The following is a 23219-nucleotide window of genomic DNA, read 5'->3' as shown; positions in this document are numbered from 1 at the left end:
TCTGCGATCTGTCTGCCCTCTGTGCTGGAGGTCAGGGGCAGTAGAGCTGGGCTCTGCCCTGGTGGGAACTCTCAGTCACTGCTTATTCTCCACCCTCCCAAGTACTAGTCAGAATGAGACTGGAGGGCTGCTTTGTACCCTAAATTTCCTTTCTCTCAGACCTCAGAGGCCCCTGATGCTACCCTCCACAGGTTAGACCCAGCCCAGTCCAGCATCAAAGGCATTCCTCTAGTCTCCCTAGGATGGTGGAATCCTGCTCACCAACCTCTCAAACATTTCCCTTACCAGTACACATTTCAAATCCAGCTTTGAGCAACTGTCTCCTCTATCTACAAAACATCCACAGCTCTCACTGTCTGCAAGTTAGTCCGATTTCCAATCACTCTGGCATTGAAGACCTCGCAAGGTTCAACAGACAATGCTTCTAGAATACTTAATATTTAGGTACCGTTCTTACCACTTTGTACTTAATAACTTGGTTGTTCCTTCCAACAATGCTATAAGGTTGTTATTTGTCTTCATTTTATATAGAAAACAAAGCCCGGAGAGGATAGCTACCAACAATACAAGCAGGATTCAACTCCAGGCAGAGTGACTTCAGAGTTCACGCCCTCAATCATTAAGCAACCCCCTAATCTTACTCACCCAGCCCAGCTTCTGTTTCTGTCAAATGTTCCTCAGGCCCCTACCTTCCAAACTGCTCATATAAGACCTACTCCCAATGCTATCCCCATTGTTTCTGCTAGTGAAACCTGAGAAATGCTCCACATGCTAGTTCTGTTAAGATTCAAGGTATATACCCCTACTGAGATGCCCCCTGAATCTTGCCACCAGCCAGAAATTACAGGTGATCTTGCTCAGACCCCCTATCTTTACACATGACTTCCTTTTTTTTTTTTCTGGCAATGATTAGCTTCAGCAAAGAGTAAATGACTCTCAGTACCCCAGCATAGGAAGGGAATTTGGTAATCCCTAATTTGGCGGGCACAGGACGTGGGGCCTAGACCAGACCACAGTAGGTGTTTCTGGTATAATCGAGTTAGTGAATGTTCTTGGTGGCTGCTCTAATAAAACTCTCACTCAAATGTATACCACAAACTTCAGGCTTATTTGCAAATCTCTTCTCTATCCTGTGGCTAGAGAGATTGCTGGAACATACAAATCAGCCCATCTTCCTTTCTCATCTAACCCTGCCATAACTCACTCAATAAACAACATCCAAGTCCTTTCCATGTATCAGCACTAAGCACCAGAAATACAGTAAAAATCAAAGCCACCAAATTATTTCTTCAGGAAGGTGATGCTATAGTGAAGGAAACAGGAGAGAGAGAGAGAGAGAGAGAGAGAGAGAGAGAGAGAGAGAGAGAGAGAGAGTGTTTCAAATAAATGTTAAGATAGAAAAGAGCAGAGTATTAAAAGGTACCATTTTAATTGTGTGTGCGCACATTTGCATGTGTGTGTGTGTGTGTGTGTGAGAGAGAGAGAGAGAGAGAAAACGAGGACAGAGAGAGACAGAGACAGACTAGGGATAGTACTCAGAAAATTATGCAGGCTAAGGAAGCTCTTGAGCACTGAGCCACAAATCCAGCCAAATTTGCTATTTTAGATGTGATGTCCAGGAAAACTGTGGTTGAGGGGAATGACACAGAAGCAGAATCCTGGTGGAAATGAGGGAGTGAGCTGTGTAGCTGTCTGAGGCTAGAGAGTAGAGTCAGTACATGTCTACGTGTTTAAGAATCCATAAAAAAACCAATATAGACAGAACACAGTGAACAAGAGAGGGTAATGAGAAATAAGATTAGACATGAAATGAGAGTCGTACTAGTTAATTTTTGTCAACTTGACACAAGATACCGTCACCTAGAAACGGGGAGCGTCAACTGAGGATTTGTCTCCATCAGATTGGCTTGTGGGCATGTATGTGAGCATTTTCTTGATTGTCAACTGATGTGGGAGGGCCTAGCCCACTGTGGATGGTGCCATCCTGGGCAAGTAGTCCTGGGGTGTACAAGAAAGCAGGCAGAGCAAAGCATGGAAAGACAGCAGTAAGCAGCATGGTCTTGGCTTCAGTTTCTGCCTCCAGGTTTCTGTCCTGACTTCCTGCTTGACATTCCTGATGACGAAATAAACCTTTTCCTCCCTAAGTTGCTTGTGGTCCATGTTTTATCACAGCAACAAAAGCAGACTAATACAAGGGACACTGAGCCTATCATAAAGACTTTGGCTTTTGCTTTGATTGAGACGAACATACGAAGGATGTAACCTAACTTATCAATAGCTTCCTTACCTGGCCTGAACCCTATAATCACACCTAAACTTGACTACCTTCTGCTCACACTTCAACATTTAGCTCAGGTGTGCCTTTCCACACCTGCTTGCCTCCTTCGCACATGTTGCCTTACATACATGCCCCTCCTTCATGTTACTGTAGGGCTCTGCAGTCATCTCTGCCCCTTGCAATTCCTTGTAACAGGCACTGTTAGCCCCCTTTATAGTGAAGTGAAGTAGAGTTGACGTAAATGTAACTCAAGGTCATACATAGCTATTAAGTAAGAAAGCCAAATTGTAAACTCAAAGCTCAGACTACCCACTAATGATATCTCAGCATCTCTCCCCAACCCTGTGCTGCTCTAGGCTTTCTACTCTTTGGTAATTCCTCTCTTGAGAACTTGCCCCATTTTGATTGCAAAGAGAAAAGTCACAGGAATTGTAGGGTGACAGCACAGTCTCCCATGGGAGAGACTGGCCAAAACCAAGGAGATTGCTTGAGGGGGTGCTTTTGCTATCATACATACCACTGAAAAATCTGTGACTTCAGGAACCCCTCATGTCAGAGCCCATAAAACACTTAGTAACAGGCCAATCACCTGGAACCCTCCCCCACGTATGGACAAGTATAATATCACAGACACATTCAAAGGCCAACAAATCTAGAAACAAATATACACATCCATAATCACAGGGAAGTAGACATGAATACATGTAGATACAAACACACATTGCCTGCAGGACTATTCTTTAGGGGGAAATGAGAGCATCCTTTGTAGAGGGGGAGAATAAGCCATGCTTCACAAATAACCACAGAACAAAGTGGAAAGTTATCAGGGGTGGGGAATACAGGAAGTGATGGGGGAGTAAAGGAGAGAGATTCCTTCTGCTTGGGGGTGGCTGAGCAGAATAAAAATAAACTGGCACTTAACTATGCACCTACCCTGTGTCAGGCTTTTTCCACACATTATTTAATCTGCATGGCAAACACAAGGAAAAAATTAGGATTCCTGTTTTACAGAGGAAGAAAAGAGCTCTAAGAGGGAAACTGACTGACAAAGGTCACAGAGCTAGCAACTGGCAGGATAGGGATTCAGACCCAAAGCCTGTGCTGGCCCTCCTGCTGTCTTGAAGTCTTCCTGGGAGAGGAAGCTCATGGACTGTACTTTGCCTAGGAGGAGCTAGACGAGATGAGAGTAGAGCAATCTTGTAAGCCAAGGCTCTAAGATGGGGGGAAGCAGGTTAGGCTGCCTTCTAGACACTTGAGGTTGGTCTGCCCATGACAGAGGGTGGGGCATAGACCCTTCCCAGATGCTACTCCTGTTTAGTGTGTGTGTGGGGTCTTTTCTCCCTCCTTCTTTTTATTGGTACTGCCCAGAGCCAAGAATTCAGCCGGGGAATGGGAATCAGAATGCAGTTGCCATGGAAATGAATGGAGACTGTTGCTATGGATACCATAAGATGAGGGCAAGAGGAAAGCAAGGTTGCTGAAAACTATCCCCATGACAACTTAGGTTGGAAAGGGAAGGGACTACAAGTGAGATACAAGAAAACAAGGGGGTCAGGGTGTATAGATGGAACCAAGGGTTTTAGGTTCTAGAAGTAAAAGGCTAGGCAAGAAAACTGGAGCTGACAGAGTGACGACAGGAGCAGGGCCTTTTGCTATTCAATCCAGTGTTACATAAAGTCCAATCCCAAATCCAGCCTGGATTAGCTAACAACTGAGGGCTAACCAGGTAAACAGTGGGAAAGCAGATTCTGGGAGCCCAAAGCCTGGGTTGGAATCCTGGATCTGCTCATTTGCAACCCTAGAAAAAATACTAGTTTTAATTTACTCTTTTCACCAGGCCTAGCAACTAGGCAAAGTCTCACTTTTCTCACTGAAAGAGATACAGCATAGGTGGGGAGATGAACTCAGTTGCAAAAGGTTTCAAAACTAAGTAGTAGGGGAGCCAAGACTGAAAAGAAAACATATCTGAGCATACAAGGCTGGTAGTATGGCAGAGCATTTGCCTAGCATCTCCAGTTTGGGGTTTGATCCCCATTTCCACACACACGAAACAATGAGTCTGCATAGAAAAGTTCCTGCTCTTCCTGTCCCCTCCCGCGGTGGAGTCCTTGACTATCCATTTCTCCATTTCTTCCCACAGTGGCACACAGCGGACTAACAGCAGACTAGACCCTGAGGTAAATATTTGTGGAGCAGTAAGTGAGGAATCAGGAAAGCTGAAGTTAGATGGAAAAAGCTCCTGCATTTAAGAACAATGATTGATGGATTTGTTCAGTCCATAGAGTTGGAGTGAACTTTGCAAACAAGTATTAAGAACCATCCAATCCCATAGATGCAAGTGAAGCTCAGGCAGCGAAAGTATCTTTCTCTCAAAAACTTCCCTATCTCCTAGACAAAAGTTTCACTTTGAGCTACAAATACCCATGCCACCCCCACCACTTCCTATTGCCTCTCACTCTGCTCAATATGTTCCAAACAGAGAACAACAATAGGCTACTTGCAATTCCCATATAGCAAACGTATCCATCACCTTTCTGCATTCAAAGACCTGCTTTATTTTTCTTGTCCAAAATGTCTTTTCTCCTTTTTACCCTTGGACTTAACTGGCCTAGATGAGCTCATCTTCATTTTGTATACCCTGAACAGGCAGAACCTCCAGCCAAGAGAATTCTGACTCACTCTCACCCCACCAGCACCCAACAGAATCAGGTACTGTCTCCTCTGTGTCTCATGCTCACCCATCTCATGGTGGCCCTTATCACCAGTCTTTCTTGAAATATGCATTGCCCACTCTTGATCCCCATATCTGTTTCCCTTTTATACAAAAAAAAAAAAAAAGATTTATTTTATTTGTATGAGTACACTATAACTCTCTTCAGATGTACCAGAAGAGGGCATCAGATCCCATTACAGATGATTGTAAGCCACCATGTGGTTGCTGAGAATTGAACTCAGGACCTCTGGAAGAGCAGTCAGTGCTCTTAACCGCTGCCATCTCTCCAGCACCACCCGCTCCCCATCTGTTTTCCAAGAGTAGTGGCTTGGCGTGATCCACTTTTATGGAGCTACCATGCACAGGTCAGGGCCTAGCATACCTTGCTCAGCTACTCTGTCCCCTAAATCTACAGGTAACATGTCTGTATGTGTGTTACCATCTGTCTGATAACTGCTACCCTAAGAGCCCCATGTTTAAAAGCCAACCATCTCCTACCCCTGTGATTAAATTCACTAGGCACATACATAGAAGCTTTCAGGTGCAGAAAGCCAGACTTCACACAGAAATCTCATATTCTCAGGACTCCTCAAGCCTTGGCTCACATAATCACACTTCCTTAGATATACAGCAACTCATGCAGTCTTTCACTACTGTGAGACCCGTCTAGCCTCACATGCATGTGCCCATAGATGCACAGACACATGGAGTCGTATTTTTCTCACCACAGATACAGGTCTGCTCCCTTCACGAAGCATAACCCCCTCTGGTCCAGCCAATTCAGTTGCCTGCACAGGTGTCAAACACTCTTACAGTTTCCAGTCTGTTCTTGACTTGCCTTCTTCCTTTATTCAGTTAACCCCTGCCCACTTCCTTCTATCTTCACTCAAATAAAGTATAGATGATGTTCTCCTGGTCACAGGTCACCTAGACTCACATATCCTGGAGAGACATTTGAGCACAGTAATTACTCACCATTCCCCAACTTGACCCTGGTGCACACCAGTGGGGTTTCCCTATCCCTTGAAATGTCTTCTTGCCTCTTGCCACCTAATCAAATCTTTCCCAATATCTGAGACCCAATTTTTATCCATCTTCCTCCAGCAAGCGCCGCCCCGACCCTACCACTCCCCACCCACATTCCCATTTCCTAACATAAACACATCATGGAAGGGGGAGCACAAAATCACAAAGGCCCCTGTCTTCTCTCCCAGGAGCACCCTTAAAAGCAATGGTTCTCAACCTTCCTAACGCTGTGACCCTTTAACACAGTTCCTCATGTTGTGGTGAACCCCAACCATAAGATTATTTTGTTGCTACTTCAGAACTGTAATTTTGCAACTGTTATGAATCATGATGTAAATGTCCGATGAGAGAACCACTGCTTTAAAGAGTCTTAGCTTTCAGCCAGGTCAAGGAAGTGTTTGCAGTTTTGTTGGGAAAATGGCTTCCTCTTGGAGATCCTAAAGTTACAGTATCAGAGCCAAGGAATCCTAATATCACAGAATATTAAAATCATAGCATCAGATTTTTAAGTGGTAGAATTATGAAATCTAAAATCATAGGATTGAGGAATCCAAGTATCATAACACTGTAGAAAGAGAACTCACAGAACTGCATGAAATTTGTCCCAGAATCATAGTATCTTCAAAGCTCATAATTACAGCTTTTTAAAATAGTAGCATCTCAGATTCTGAATGTCAGCGCTGGAAGAATTCTGGTGACCCTGGTCAAAGCACTCTACCAATTTTCCAGGTGAGTAAACTATGTATTACAGAAGTCAAGGGCCATGTCCAAGATTAGCTAGTTCAAAAATGCCCCAGGCTAGGGCACTAAAGAAGGTAATAGGTGTGCTCCTGCCCGGAGACATTCACACATTTATTTTTTAAATGACTTTGAGGCATTGACAAGCCACAAATCAAACCCTACTCTGTCTTCCAGCCCTTTACCAGCTTTGGATAGGAAAGAAGGCAAAGTTCTGGTGGGGATGGAGACAGGGGGATGGGGTAGGGTGGAACATACATCAGACAGAGAGAAGAGATCAGCTTTTATTGATGGAAATTTCTTTATACATAGCAACACACATGCTGAAAGGCCTTTTCCTCCTAATCATGTTTACAGAGCGCTATGGGAGTGATAGGGGTTGGGGAGAGGGTATGAGGTGAGGCCTTCAAGCAGTGGACAAAATATGGCAGCTATGGCCACAGCAAGGGAATGAGTGACGGGGAACTAGGCAGGCTGGGTTCCTGCTCCCGTCTGGTCCTCTGAGCCCTAGGCACCCTGCATCTCTGTTTGTGCTCACAGAGAACAGAGGTAGGTCCTTGGGGTGTCATTTGGAGACCTCTCCAGTAGTAACAAGCTCCAGGGTGCCTGGGAAGTGGGTATATGGGAGCAAGAGGGTCCAGGTTGCAAGCTTCAAGCTCCAAGCTCCAAGCTCTGCTTCTCCCACATATTAGTAAAATCTAGGACTCCAGCTCTTTAATTCAGGGACTAGAGCCTAGGGGAGACAGCAGGGGTAGGGAGGAATTCCAAGAAGGAGGTTGGGGAAGTAAGAGCATGATGCTTGCCCATCTGGTTCCTGAAGCAGGGGACAGGGTCCCATGAGGGATCCATAGAGGCAGGGGTGGGGGCTGGTTAAGGCTTTTGCTTCTGCATAGAAAATGGCCCTTGTCCTCTCAGTTACCGAGAGGAGGGACTACTGCATTCGGAGGCCGGACAGCAGAACTGGTGAGCGTCTTCCTCTTCCTCTTCCTCAGTTTCCTCCTCCTCCTCCTCTTCCCTGGGGCCAGGAAGGGCAGGGTAGAGGCCACAGGCAGGGGTGACAGAGAGAGGCAGAGACATTAGTTTGCAGAGAAGGGGAGATACATGAAAGGGCCAGAACTGGGAGGTTGAACTAGGATGGGGGTCCAAATGGGGTAGCCAGTGTGACACATTATCCAAGGCCACATCCAATTCAGTCTTCAAGAAAGGAATAGCCCTCCCCAACCCAGCCTTAATCTTAGGGTCACCTTCCCAGTAAAGAAACACAATTTCTGACTCTGACAGTTGCCCAACCTTAATTTTCCTATAAATAATAGCAACCTGTTTTATGCTAGAACTTAGTATATAACTCATGTAACCCCTACAACAACTTTGCAAAAGCATCATTTTAGAAATGATGCTTATTTAGAGACATTAGATAAATTGGGCATAAAATATTTAATCCAGAGTTCTTAGAGCTTCAGGTCTCACACTCCATCCTTCCACTCTGTCCTTATGGGACAAAGATTTGTATTTCATTAATACTCGAGGTCAGCAAAAACAAGAAGATGCTTATAAATAAAGCATGAGAAGTGCACATCTTTAGAAGTAAAAAGACCTGAGTTCATGGGTTAGGGATGTAGCCCACTATAGAGCCTAGCATATGAAAGGCCCTAGGTTACATTCCTAGAACCACAAAAAAAAAAGAAAAGAAAAGAAAAGAAAAGAAAAGAAAAGAAAAGAAAAGAAAAAAAGAAAAAAAAAGGAAAAAAGGAAAGGAGAGGAAAGGAGAGGGAAGAAAAGAAAAGAGGAAGATTTGGACCTAGACCCAGGCTTTATAAGTGTTTCCATGATATGTGGCCTTGAGCATTGTAATGCCCCTCTCATCTGTAAAATGGGACTTATGGTTCTAACGCCCAGGACTGTTGTGAGGCCTAGGTCATCAAATTCCTAGCAAACAATCACAATGGAAACAAGAACATTTCTAAGAGGCCAGACTGCATTTGGCAGCCACTGGAGTGGAGTTACAATACCAAGGAGTTTGTATGGGCTGGGAGGGGATCAGATGCCTCAGAAGTAAAAAGCTGGGTCTTCTGGGGACAACCAGGGAAATAGCAACATCCCATTCCCAGACTCAGTTAAGAAAATGTAAGAAGTATGGAATTCAGGAAAGAAAAGGATCAGAAAGAGATGAGGAGGAAAGATGACAAGCAGGGGAAGGCACTGTGGTCCATCTGGCAGACAAGCACACACATGAATACACACATGCACGCACCCTTCTCCAACCTGGAGATCCCTCTGACACACTGTTCTACACACTAAATCAGCACAATCACATAAGCCAGGTCTCAAAGCCCCGAGCCTTGGTTTCCCACTCCTTGTCTCTACAATGTGATAAAATGCCATAGTTCTTAAGGTTGTCATGAGAAAAGAATGACAGTCCAGTCTCACTGTGCATTTTCCTATTACCAAGGACAGGCTCCAGTTCTCTCTCTCCCTTGGACAACCTCCTTCTCCTTATTTTTTAAGCCACCTTAAAAGTTCACTCTAAGTGCCCATCTCTTATGCTCACATACTCATCTTGGCTCTTCACTGTCTGATGGGTAAAGTTAAGACTCCAAGTTGCCATTGAAGGCTCCCTCATCATATGGTCTCACCTGGCTTTTCTGGACAAATTGATTCAAACAGGCCTGACTTCCAGTACCAGCCCCACCACCTACCACCTCAGTAGATTGGGATCCATTTCTTAACCAGCCTGGGACTCATTTTCCTTATCTGCAAAATGAAGAACTATCTATCCCATAGGGTATGGTAGGACTAAATAAATCCATGGATAGTTTGATGTTTAACACATGGTAACATTATTATGGCCGCCATTGCCAGTGGTATCCACGTTGTTATACTCACTCATGCTGAACTGTCAACAAATGAGTTCATTATTCCATCTGTATGCCTAGCCTTTTCACTGCTCTGTGCCTTTGCTGATTCTATTCATGCTGAATTTAATGCACCTGATCAAATGCTGTTTCCCAAGAGCCATCCTCCCTGACTCCCAGACATAGGTTATTCTTTGCTTCTACCTGGCTCTAGCATTTATGTGCTTGGTCAGGGCTCTTTGTTGATTTCTTTGAACTTCTTGAAGCATTCCTTTTACCAATCTCAATGCACCTATATGCCCACTACCACTACTACTTCCCCTCTTGAAGAGAAAGAGGGGTCACCTATACTATTTAAGACCAGTTTCCACCTGGGCTCTGGGGCCCATCCCTGCTCTCTCAGCCACAACCATCTCTTCTTTCTCCCACATTCTCAACTGCTCCCTCTTTGTTGCTTCCCTTCCTGTCCTCATTTATAGAAACTCAAGTCTTTCCCATCTGGGAATCAAAACCCTCTACCTGCCTCCACATCTCCCTCTGTCCCTCTTTCTTCTTCACAGCTAAGCTTCTTGAGAAATGTGTCTACACTGGCCATCTCCATCTCAGTACCTCCTACGAGTTCTGCAACCCACTGCAATCTGCCTCTTGCAGTCATCACTGCATGGAAAATGGTTGTTTAGAAAGGTTGCCCAGGACTTCCTCATGGTTGAAGCAATATATTCACTTCAACCCTGGACTTAACTCCTCCTGGCCACAAGATTTAATACACTTAACAAGGCCACTTCCTTCCTTGGTGAGCCCCATCACATTTGGTTTTCCTGCTATTTCTCTGGCCCAGCCCTCTACTTCTTTTTGGGCCCACCCTTCATGTTGTTACCTCTTCCCCAGTTCTTCCTTCATATTCTCTTTCATGTTGCTTCCCTTTAGTGATGTTATTCCATTTTGTAACTTCAGGTATGGTTCTATCTAGCACAGATCTTTCTTCTGGGTCTAGGCTAGCCTGTCCATCCTGTCCATCCTGTCCAAACCTCAGGTGCTAGAGGAACCTCTCCCACAACCTTATCAGTGTAAGCCTTGCCTTTCACATCTCCCACCTTAGTGAAAACTATTGCTTGACACCTAGTCACCTGTGCCCAAAACACATCTTGGAGTTACCCCACCAGGCAGGCCCAACCTTTTGACATTTTGACATGATGATACCTCCACAGTTTATACTTCAAAATTGTGCGATCATGTTACAAGGGGAAAAATGCAAAAGGTCTCAACAATGTTTTAGGCAAGTTTAACATTTTGTGTTAGACTAAATTCATAGCTACTACTAGTCAAGTGTGGCCTACACATTGGAGATTGGACACACATGCTTGATTCTTCCTGCTTCCTTAGCAAGTCAGAGTGACTGACTGGAAGTTGCTCATTTTACCTTCTAAATAGCTTTAACATTCTGTATATCATCAGCTGCTGGCACATTATCTTCTATTCCTTTTGCTCCTCATTCAACCTTTCTCAAATCACATTATTCTTTCTACTGTTCTTCAAACACACACACCATCTGAAATATCACTTAAATTTGTGTATGGCTTTGCTGCCTGACTTCCGTCAAGCCTCTGATCAACAATTCATCCTTAAAGAGTTAACTCCTTAAAAGGTACACCAACATCCTCTACCCCTTCGCCACACACATCCTGTTGTTTGTTATTTGTCATATCCACCAGGGCAGGCATTTGTCCTGCTCAGTGCTCCATTGCTCATGCCTAGAATAGTGCTTTAGTAATTATTCATTCAATAAGTGAATCCATTGCTAAGCCTGAAGACTCTTACTGTGAACTCCATTCTCAATCATGTCCACCTCCTCCTCCATCTGTCTTCACTCCCCAAGTCTCTGACTCTGGTACTTTCTTCTGCCAATCACTTCTCAGTCAATCTCCTCTTCTCTATGCTCACTGTTACTTTCTTAGTTTCTCTTTTCCTGGATGACTGCATTTGCCTCTTCCCAAATCTCCCTTCCTTCTAAAATGTTAATTTGATAATGACACTTTCCTATTCAAGAACTGATCAAATCTCCCCAGCTGTCTATCCCTTTAAAAAAAAATAACAACCCTATACTCCCCCAGACAACTGACTCTGCTCCACTAACATTTTTATTTGTTCTTTCTTATCTCCAAACTCTTGTGTAGACTCTCAGAGCATCCTCCATCTTCTATCTTTAGCCTCTCTTTTTTGAGACAGGGTTACTCTGTGTAGCCCTGGCTGTCCTGGAACTCACTTTGTAAGCCAGGCTGGCCTCGCACTCACAGAGATATGCCTGCCTCTGCCTCCCTAGTGCTGGAATTAAAGTTGTGCACCACCACTAACAAGCTATCTTTAGCTCTTGACATCATTATGGATCTTAAGTAACTAGCTTAGATGTTACTTTCTTTGGAAAACTTTGTGTGACTCACAACTAAGAAGTAATATCTCCCTCTCTCCAGCTCCCTGTTCTCTAATCCAGAGGAAAATAAGTGTCTCTGGTGTTACTTGGGATCTCTAAGAACAAGGACTATGGTAGAAGTTAGTAATTAGATATGAGACCAAGGACTTTGGATGGTGGGTGAGTGAGCATCAATGGAGGTTCTTGTTTCTTGTACTTTTATCCTGGGCTAATCTATTACCTGCTCTCTGTCATCCTGTTAATGTCTACTCATTTCTGTCCTCCTGCCCCTCACCTTTGCTATCTATAATAGTTTATACCACTAAACAGTTGGATTGAAGCTTATTAACAACTCTCAAAAGAATTGGATTCCAAACTTTGAAGTTAAAATGCCTCTAAATGAATGGTGCCCACCAGAGTTATGCAATGTACTAACTACTTGATGCTATGTTTTCTATGACAATCCAGAGTCAAACCTCACACTGGCCTCTGTGTACACAATCCACTTTTTGTAGACAAGGCTTTCTGTATCTCTGGCTGAACTTTAACTCTCCATATAGTCAAAGATGGCTTCCTGATCCTCCTGCATCCACCTCCCAAGTGCTAAGATTACAGGTGTATGCCACCTTGCCACAATTCATTTCTTATATGGATTGGTGATAGGACAGTTCTACACTTGATCTTAGCCAAAAGGCCGAGAAACGATGATAGGACAGTTCTAAAACACAAATTTTTATCAAGTTATACTCTCATTTCAGATTCTTTCATGTGATAGTTTGTTACCAAACAATTTTGGCTCTCAGCCTTTTTGAGGGGATACAAATTCCTTTATACATTCAATGAAAGCCACAAGCTGTCTTCCCCATAAAATTATGTGCATATAGTTACAGACATGTAGCATTTTGATCCAATTTCAGGAGGTTCGTGGGCCTCATGAAGCCTATCTGGGAGCCATACAGTCTACTCTCTTGCTCTGTCTAAAAACATCCAGTTCTTTTGCATATGCTATTTCTTCTGTCTAGAATATTCTTCAGTACTTAACCCATCTGGCTAATTCTTACTTATCCTTTAAGACCCAGAATGCAACGTGAATTTATCTGTGCCAGCCCTAGACACAGGGATGGATTCCTTCTTTTGAGCTTCCCTACCCTCTACATCTTGTTTTCTTTTCTGTCACAGGCCTTCACAATCTTCCCTCAACTAACTGTGGATTCAGGGAAGACAACAACCATTACCTTCCATAGGCAATACTCCTAAGTGTCTACTGACCACAACTATGAGTACCCACTATGTTCCAGGTACTCAGTGATATGAATTCTGAATGCACTCATTCGAATGAGATCATCTACTCCTCAGTCACTAAAATTCATGATGTTGTTCATAGTATTCTGTTCTTTTCAACAAAGAAGACAATAGATTAAGAGATATGTGAAGTTGTTCAAGAGACAGAGTTTGGACAGAGATTGCCATGGATACCACAGCAAATAGTGGTATACCGTACCCTACGGCTCTGGATTGTACAATTAATTACAAGAAAGTATTATCAAAAGAAGAGCACCAAGAACTAGGACCAGAGTTCTGGACGTGGGTTCCAATTTTTCAAGACACCTCTTATTCTAATTCCCACAGAGGTCCTGCCAAGGCCAGGCACCTGACGCTCTCCTTATGTATTCTCCTCTTTCCCCAAATCCTGCCTGCTATGGCTAGGGCCAGCCTTCATTTCAGAACAGTTGTCACACATTTATAATGTTGCACACTTTGTCAGTAAGAAAACAAGATCTGAATAGTCTTTCCTAGTCTTTAGTTGACAGCCACTCTGCAATTTCACACGTACCATCCCCAATCCTAAAAACAGCCTTGAAGGCAAGTAGGCATTAGCTTCATGACTAGACTGGGGAAAGAGAGGCCCAGAAGCTAAATGACTTGCCCCAAGTCACAGAAAGGTAAATGGAAAAGGCTGAACTTGAATAAACTGACTCAACTACTTTCCCCCAGTGAAGTCATTATGCTTGGAAGAGTTAAAAAGACAAGGCATCATCATGAAGGAGGATGAAAGAGAATTATTATGTTTTTTCAACTCATTACAAATGTCACCTATAGGAAGCCTTTCCCAGGAGCCAGATGGAGTTACATGCCTTTATTCTGGCAGCCAACTTAGCATAATTCAGTCTCATTCCAAAGTACACTGTGCCTCTTTTTCTGCCTGCTAGACTAGAACTCCCTGAAAGCAGGGCCAGATATACTTCATTCCAAAAGAGCAGCATGCGCACTTAACCACTGAGTCATCTCTCCAGTCCCAAGAATGTATAGTTTATTTAAAGTGAAGATAAAAGTTATTTTCATTGCTTTAAGTGTATAGACTAAGTAAAGGTAAAGGTTAGTCATAAATCCTGTCTTTATTTAAGGCATACATTATATAACTTTTTAATTAAGAGGTGGTCAAAGGGTTGGAGAAATTGTTCAGTGGTTAAGAGCACTGCCTGTTCTTCCAGCGGACTGGAATTCTATTCCCAGAACCCCTATCATCTATAACTCTAGTTCCAAGGCATCTGGTGCCCTCTTCTGGCCTCAATGGGCACTAAACATTCAAGTGGTGCTCAGACACACATGCAAATAAAACACCCATGCACATACATTCAATTAATAAATTTTTAAAAAATTAGAAGACTTGGTCAAGAGTAGCATTTGAGGCAGGAGGGATGGCTTATGTATTAAGAGCATGCTGAAGACCAAAATTCGACCCTTAGCACACACATCAGAAGCTCATAACCTCCTAGATCTCCAGCTCCAGGGTCATTCACTTGCAAACACTTGGTTTACATAGTGACTTCCAGGACAGCCAGAGCTATGTAGTAAGAGTCTGTCTTAAAACAAAACAAAACAAAACAAAACAAAACAAAACAAAACAAACAACAATAATAACAAAGATACTTGCACTCCTGTATATATACCCATATACCAACACACACACACACACACACACACACACACACACAGAGAGAGAGAGAGAGAGAGAGAGAGAGAGANAGAGAGAGAGAGAGAGAGAGAGAGAGAGAGAGAGAGAGAGAGAGAGAGAGGTAATAGTTTTTTTTAAAAGGGGCGATATTCTACAAGGGTATTTAATAAGTAGTTTCACAACAGAACTCATGTTTGAAATTTGAATTGGATGTTTTAGGAAAGGTTTCTGTCTGGCTATATAGGCTTTCTGTCACTAAATCCTCAGAAAAATGTTGCTCCAAGACATGCTTTTCAGCTTGGAAGAATGTGCACACACTCATGATTCCCATGCTCATGATATCCACTATCACAAGCCTGCGATGTCATTACTCAGGAGGCTGAAGGAGGAGAATCAAGAGTTTCAGACCAGCTGGTGCTGACAGCCAGACACTATCCCATAAATCCAAAAAGGAAAAGAGAAATTCTCCTGAAAACGGACAAAGTGTCCCCATAAGACAAACAAACAAAAACCTTTATTAATCTGTACTCCAATCAAGGTATCTAAGAGGCTCTGGTTTTTTTTTTTTTCACTATCCTTCTGATCTTTTAAAATTTTTGTACCTAAAAACAGTTTGTTATGGTTTCACTTCAGTTTGTTAACCAGCGATACGGTTAACATACTTATTAGGCAATTATCTATTTTATTGTTGACTCATCAAATCATGTTATTTCAACATATTATTTTACTTTATTTGAAACAAGATCCCACTCTATATATAGTACAGGCAGTCCTGGAACTCTCTAGCACAGGCTGGTCTTGAACACACAGTTCCTTTTGTCTCAGCTTCCTGAATGGTAGGATTGTAGTTGAAAGCTACCATGCCCACCCTAATTCTCCATTTTCAATGGGTTGGGTATCTTTTTCTTATTGACTTCCAGGAGACTAACTATATAGATTTAGACAGAGATAGCAACATTTTACCTGATATCTATGTAGTAAAGATACTTTCTAGTGCCTTGTTAATTTATGTCTTAACTCGTATACATTATCATCTTTCTCCACACAGAAGAAGTTTTACTGCTTCATCTTCCTGAGTATCTGGGAATGCTGTCATGTGCCATCACAGTTGCCTTGACTAATAGGTTGGTTTATGTTCATTGTTGTTGCTGGTGTCTTTTCAAGACAGGGTCTCAGTATGTAGCTTTGGTTGTCCTACATACTCACTCTGTAGACTAGGCTGCCTTTGAACTGACAGATATCCATCTGCCTATGCCTCCTGATTAAAGGTATGCATACTACTTAGGGTCTTAAAGCCTCACATTTCAAGACTATCTGAATATAATTAAAATATTCCAGACTTCTTTCTTGTAATTCTACAACCATGTCTTCATACGTGTCACTAGTCTGAAATATCTTCTTTATCACATATATGAACTTCCCATTTCAACATATGGGCTTTCATCTAAACTCCCACTCCATTCCATTTATATATTCCTCTATTTCCGGTAGGATACAATATTTGTAATTACGGTAGTCTTAATTTTTAGATGTATTTATTTTGTTATTTTGTGTGTATTTCACATCACATGTATGCCTTGTGCCTGTGGAGGTCAGAGGAGGGTTATCAGATCCCCTAGAACTGGAGTTATGGAACGGCTGTGAGTCACCATGTGGGTGCTGGGAATTGAACCCAGGCCCTCTGTGAGAGCAAACAGTGCCCTTAACTGTTGAGCCATCTTTCTAGTCCATTAATGTGCATTTCTATGGTAACGTTTGGGTCCATCTAATGGATAAATCTCCTATATTATTCCTCTTTTTCAAAAATTTCTTAATTATATACTTTTTCAAAGGAACTTCAAAACGCAATTGCTCAGTACCATAGAAAATATCATTGAAATTTTTATGCCAATTGCATTGAACATTTTGATCAAATTGGGGGAAAATATCCTTGTTTACCACACTGAAAACCTTTCTATCCTCAAATAGAAGATAATCCTGATGTAGTCAAGGCTTCAATAAAAATTTGCAGCCCTTTACAAAAAATATTTTCTGTTTCATATAAATTTCGAGGGAGTTTGTAAATTGTTTCTACTACTGTAAATAGCATCTTTTTATTTTTCTTTTAATTTTTTTTCAAGACAAGATTTCTCTGTGTAACAGCCCTGATTGTCCTGGAACTAGCTCTGTAGATCAGGGTGGCCTCAAACTCACAGAGATCTGCCTGAATCTGCTGGGATTAAAGGTGTGAGCCACCATTGCCCTGCAAAAGTATCTTTTTCTATTCTGTCATTTAGTTAGATGCTACTGGTATTCAGAGATGCTAATGTTTTGAGTACATATTTGCCCTGTATGAACCTATCACACTGGAATTTCTTAGTTATTGAAGGAAGCTTTAATTTTATTCTCTTTGATTAGACAATCATATTATCTTCAGATAATGCTAATTATGATCCATTCTAATATTTACACTACTCATTTCTTTTTAGATACCATTGTTTATAATTATAATGAAATATATACATGTATGAAATCATCATATAACAAATTCAATAAAAGTTATTTTTAAAATCCCAGTTTACAATTTCAAAAAATTATTAAATAATAGTGATAGCAATCATTCTTACTTTGTTCTTGAATTTAATGGATATGTATTAAGTGATTTTCATTGTTACATTTGATTGTCTCTGATTTCTTTTTTTTTTTTATGGTTTTAGAGCTTTATTGTAGAAAGGCAGGGGGAAGGAGAGAAGGGAGAAAGAGAGAGGCTGGCCATGGCCATGTGGAGGGAGGGGAAAGGAGAGAGAGAAGGAGGGCTAGAGAGGAGAGTAAGAAAGGTGGAAGCTAAAAGAGCTCTGATTTCTGATAAAAACAAACCTTTACAAATTTAAGGAATTTTTCACTAATTCCTAGCTATCTTTTGCTACATAACAAGTTATTCCATTGTAGCAAGAGAATATATTGTAAGTATATCAGAACATTTTCTAGCATTCATAAAAATGATCTTTCCTATAAAAGAAAAACATCATAATAAATTACAATAGCAGAGTTCCTAACATTTATCATTATAATAATTATTATTTTAATGTATATGGGTGTTTTGCTTGCTGTATGTCTGTGAACCAAATGCATGCCTGGTGCCTGCAGAGGGCATCCCCGGGAAGTGGGGTTATAGAAGTTTGTGAGTTGCCTTGTAGGTATGGGAAATCTAACCCAGGTTCTTTGGAAGAGCAAATATTGTTAAGCACTGGGTCATCTCTCTAGACCTGAGGGCTCTTAATGTTGACAATCCCTGCACTCCTGGGGAGCCTTTATTTGTTAAGATATTTCATTTGTCTGTCTGAGGCAGTCTAGATTTGGTTCAAACTTGCTTATGTAGCCAAATCTAACCTTGAATCCTTCATCTTCCAGCTTCTATCTTTTATTCCAAGTGCTGGAATTACAAACCTATGCCACCAAGCCAAGAAAGATATACTTTTAATATTCTAATAGATTCTATTTAGTATTCTTTTTTTTTTTTTTTTTTTTTTTTTTTTTTTTGGTTTTTCGAGACAGGGTTTCTCTGTGTAGCCTTGGCTGTCCTGGAACTCACTTTGTAGACCAGGCTGGCCTCGAACTCAGAAATCCGCCTGCCTCTGCCTCCCGAGTGCTGGGATTAAAGGCGTGCGCCACCACGCCCGGCTTCTATTTAGTATTCTATTAAAATATTTATTACATCAGGAGCACATGCCTGAAATCCCAGACATAGCTCAGTTTAACATGCACAAATCTCTGCATCGAATTCCCAGTTCTGATAGATAACAAACAGACTAACAAACAAATAATTCCTCACTGATATATAATTTTTGTTGTGTTTCATTTTGTTTTTGAGAGCAGGGGGATTAAAAAGCCAGAGCTTTGTGTTCTTCCATTTAACTATATCTCCAGCTCTGTTCTGCTTTGTTTTTGAGAAAGGGTCTCTCTCCATTCCCCAGGCTGACTTCAAACACCTACCTAAATGCAGCATTCTTGTCTCGGCCTCTTGAAAGGCCAGGGGACTGTAGGTATGTCACTGAACAGCTAAGTTACCTACCTAGCCTTACAGCACGGGACGGTGGTTGTCTTTTCCTATTACCCAACCTTGCAAGAATTGCTAGGACTTTCAGGACCTCCAGAAAAACAACTGGACATGGTATTTTTTCTCAAGAGAAAAGATGACCAGTTTTTTTTTCAATGTATTCCTTACTTTTCCATCCTAATCAAGTGTTTTTTGTCCTTTTGTAGGTAATTGCAGTAATTTACGTGTTCCTAGAAAATCACCCAATTAAATTGCATTTTTGTATTTCTTGGTATAAATACACACACACACACATACACACACACACACACACACACACACACACACACACAGCATTTCTTATAACTTTAAAAAATTCTCTTCAAAATCTATAGTACTTCATCTTTTAGAAAAATCGTATTTCATTTACAATTTTTGCTTTTTTTTTTTAAAGATTTATTTATTGATTATATGTAAGTACACTGTAGCTGTCTTCAGACACTCCAGAAGAGGGAGTCAGATCTCGTTATGGATGGTTGTGAGCCACCATGTGGTTGCTGGGATTTGAACTCCAGACCTTTGGAAGAGCAGTCGGGTGCTCTTACCCACTGAGCCATCTCACCAGCCACTAATTTTTGCTTTTATGATCTGCCAGAGGATCAAAACTTTTGTTTTTTGTTTCACTGATTTCTGGCTTCATCTACAATAATTAGTGTATTCTGTTTTCCTTTTGTTGTTCTTTTTCTAGCTTCTTAAGGGGAGTAACTAGTTGCATCTTATTCCCTAATAACAGCACCAGAACAGCTGGGACTATAGTATTATAGTATTATTATAGCGTATTTGCTTAGCACTTGTGAGGCCCTAAGATCCATTCCCAGCACCACAGAAAATAAAGCACTGGAAACTACAGATTTTCTTCTAGGCCTCTATGGAAATAGCTCATGGGCCGTGAAATGTAATGTCTCATAATTTAATTTATTCTAAATAGTCTATCCATTCTCACTTCCTTTTAAATGCAAGATGTTTTGTTTTGTTCATTTATTGAGGTGGGATCTCATTGTGTAGTCCCAGCTAGCCTTGAACTCACTGTGCAGACCAGACTGGCTTTGAACTCACAGAGATCTGCCTGCCTCTGCCTCCTGAGTACTGGGACCAAGGTGTAAGACACCACACTGCTGGACCTCCCTTTTTTGATATCACTTTTAAAACTTCCTCTTGTTGAATTCTAATCAGAAATATAAAATAAGATTTCTGATTAACTTGAAAACAATGTAGGCAGATTCTTCTCTCTGCCTAAAAATCCTTCCAGTCTACCCAAATGGCAGTCTCCTATTCATACTTCCGAACATCCTTCAGGTGCAACATATTCCAAAACCAACCACTCCCAGCTAAGGCAGGCCTCTTAGTATGGATTTCTTTAAAAAAAAAAAAAAGAATAAAATACAAATAGATTCCAAAGGTCCTCTTTAGTCTCCAGAGACACATTCAAAAAAACCACTCCACAGTCACACGGGGGACTAGGGGACACAGGGCAGGGGTTGGGGGGTGTCTGGCAATGATGGTGCATATTGGTTTGGAAGGAGGAAAGGACTGGGGGAGGATAGGTCTAGCTCTTACCTGCTCTCTGCCAGCCTGCCTGAGGGGGTAAGCTTCATGGAGTCAAGGACCTGAGTAGGACAGCAATACTGGTGTAGAGTATGAGACGCTGTGGACCTGAGAGACAGCAAGAGACAGGGAAAAAGAGACAGAGAAAGAGACAGGGAAGGAGGGGAGAGGCACGGTGGGTGGTGGGGACAAGGGGGTAAGAGTGGGTGGGGGTGGGGAAAGGGAAAGCTTATAGGAGAGGAAGAGGAGAGGAAAGGGGTAGGAGGAAGGAAAGGAAGGAAGATATGATGGGAGAGGGGAAGACAGGAAAGGAAGGTGAGAGGGAAGAGTAGAGGGAGGAAGGAAGGAGGGAGGAAGAGGAAAGGAAGGGAAGGAGAAAAGGAGTGAAGGAGGCATGGCAGGAGAGAGGAGGAAGGGGAAGGAAAGGAGGGAAGAAGAGAGGGAAGGAGAAAGGGAAGGAAGGAAGGAAGGAAGGAAGGAAGGAAGGAAGGAAGGAAGGAAGGAAGGAAAAAGAAAAAACCACAAAGTCAAGAAAGAGAGGACAGCACTCAACCACAAACAGAACACAATGACAACAGGGGGCAGTAGAGACGAAAGCCAGGCTTGGGCCTCCTGTGTTCCAGGTGACTCCATGGGGACCTGGGTCACTGAGAGACGCTGGGACACCACAGCAGGGAAGGGAAAAAGGAGCCCTCCTCACACCAGACACCACAGGGGAAGGTAGGAAGGAAGCAGAAGAGGTATGAAAGAGAAGGAAAAGGATGTGTGGGTGGATGCAAGGGTTCCCCTTAGAGAAAACCTCTCATATGAAGGTAGGGGAGGAGGGAAGAGGGGCCTGGGACAAGTTAGGGTGGGGTGGGGCACTGAAGGAGCAGAGGAAAAGACAGAGAGAAACCGAAAGAGACAGAAAAGGAGAAAGAGGAAGAGGGAGACAGAGAAAGGGCCAGACAAAAGACACAGAGAGAAGACAGGGAGAGCCAGAGAATATCAGAGCAGAGGGGGCTGAGGGCAGAGAAGACTGACAGGATCTCAGTGGTCTTGGTGACAGGATAGGACTCAGAGCTAGAGGTGGAAGGCAAGGTAGAGGACAGGGTGGTTCCAAGGAGGATTCTTTTGCTTCCAAGGCCTTTACTGTCCCCCACACATCCCAAGGCTGGGCCCACACTCCACCCCTCTGCTGCACCCCACCCCCACCCCTAGTGCACAGTCTAAAGGCCCCTCTGGCACCTGCTTGATGTGATTAAAGTCCAGAAAATAGAAAGAGGGAAGAGGAGGGACAGTAAATAGGGGGGCTAAAGGCCTTCTCCCGGCCCTATCCAACACAGGTGGCCACAGCTAGGACGAGCTGAAAGTGGAACCTCCAGGTCAGCCAGCCCCTGTCTCCATAAGCCCCTAAAGGTAGATGGTCAGTATTGGCCATTCAAGAGTCCAAGCAAAAGTCAGAAATGGGGCTGTAGTTCAGGCCAGCTGCCCACTCTCTAATGCATTCATTACAAGTCAGAAGATACCCAAGTTTTTTACAGAGATACTTTGAACACAAGAATTCATATCTGAAACTCCAAATAGCTCTTGTCATCAGAGTGGCTGTTTCTCAAGTATCCTCTATGCGCCAGACACTCCTGGTCCCTGATTCAATGTTTCACTGCATCTGAGCCTCAGGCACCCTCAGGTTGCTGGAATGCTGGCATCAGAATGTCAGTGGCTGGAGCACGCAGGCTGCCCGTGTGCTAGGATAACGCCAGGGCAGTCAGGAAGGTCACCTTTCAGAGGCCACGGACCATGCTGCTTTTAGGCTCCTAGGTCCTTACGGAGCTAGCTTTCAGATGCCCAGTAATTCACCCACTCAAGTTGGTCCCTCTCCTAAACCAAAGGCCTTCAAGAGTACAGAAAGGGAGCCAGAAACCAGGAAGCTAGAAGGCAGCTGAATCAGCAGCCCGGGCAGTGAGTCTAGGTCTGAGCAGGAAGAAGGGGATCAGGTTAAGTGGCCCAGGTTCCTACCTGCTGCTCCTCCAGGGGGGTTCCATGAGTCTGGACCTGTCCCAGGGGCAGTCCCCCTCCCTATCCCCTGCCAATGCTACCCGGTCACTACTTCCACCCCTTCTTTTTCAGTCCTTCCCTAGAAGGAGGAGCCAAGGAGGAGGGGCCAGGCCAGCTGGGCTGCAGGCCAGGATGCAATTGGAAACTTTGTTCCTTCCTTGCTCTCCAAGGGCTGGGAATTCCTAACAAGAGGAAGCAGTTTAGAGATGTGCATCTCTCCTGCAATCTCCACAAACAACTTGTCTCATCCTGAAAAGTTTGTGTCACAGGGCCTATTTGAATACCCTCCATAGACAATTGAGATACAAAAGCTTAGTAGTAGTAGTGGCAGAAGCCCAAGATTGGGGCTTAATTTGGCTATTCTAAAATCTGAAATCTGCACCCTTGGCCTTATTACTATTTTGTACATACAGAAATCTTTAAGCAGAAGCTTTTCACAAGCATCTTCATTTCAGCACATTTACAGACACATATAGACTGTCCTAGAATAGTCCACATCAAATAAAATCCAAATCAGTTTCTGATATGAGGGCGTGGCCAGGAACACTATTCTTTATGACTCTAATAAGCTGTCATTCACTTCTCTGTTATT

At 42.9% G+C, this 23219-nt stretch overlaps 1 protein-coding gene across 6 annotated transcripts in view; it reads right to left on the bottom strand.

Annotated features, from left to right (window-relative positions):
* Positions 1–23219, bottom strand: part of Iqsec2 (IQ motif and Sec7 domain 2) — a 79995-nt gene that overhangs the window by 23846 nt on the left and 32930 nt on the right. The window contains exons 1-3 of one of the 6 annotated variants that reach the window (XM_021153099.2): positions 22589–22721; positions 20603–20698; positions 7026–7770 (exon numbers count right to left, since the gene is read on the bottom strand). The exons of 2 other annotated variants lie outside the window; for them this stretch is intronic. In XM_021153099.2, the coding sequence (XP_021008758.1) occupies positions 7671–7770; positions 20603–20698; positions 22589–22614 (222 nt within the window). In that variant the 5' untranslated portion in view covers positions 22615–22721 and the 3' untranslated portion in view covers positions 7026–7670. Of the gene's footprint in view, positions 1–7025; positions 7771–20602; positions 20699–22588; positions 22722–23219 lie in introns of those variants that run through there. 3 more of the 6 variants (XM_021153098.2, XM_029473106.1, XM_029473110.1) reach the window with 3 other exon arrangements.

This window comes from Mus caroli, chromosome X, assembly GCF_900094665.2.
Source record: "Mus caroli chromosome X, CAROLI_EIJ_v1.1, whole genome shotgun sequence".
In the NCBI taxonomy this organism is placed as follows: Eukaryota; Metazoa; Chordata; class Mammalia; order Rodentia; family Muridae; genus Mus; species Mus caroli.
This window is presented reverse-complemented; position numbering and strand designations above follow the sequence as displayed.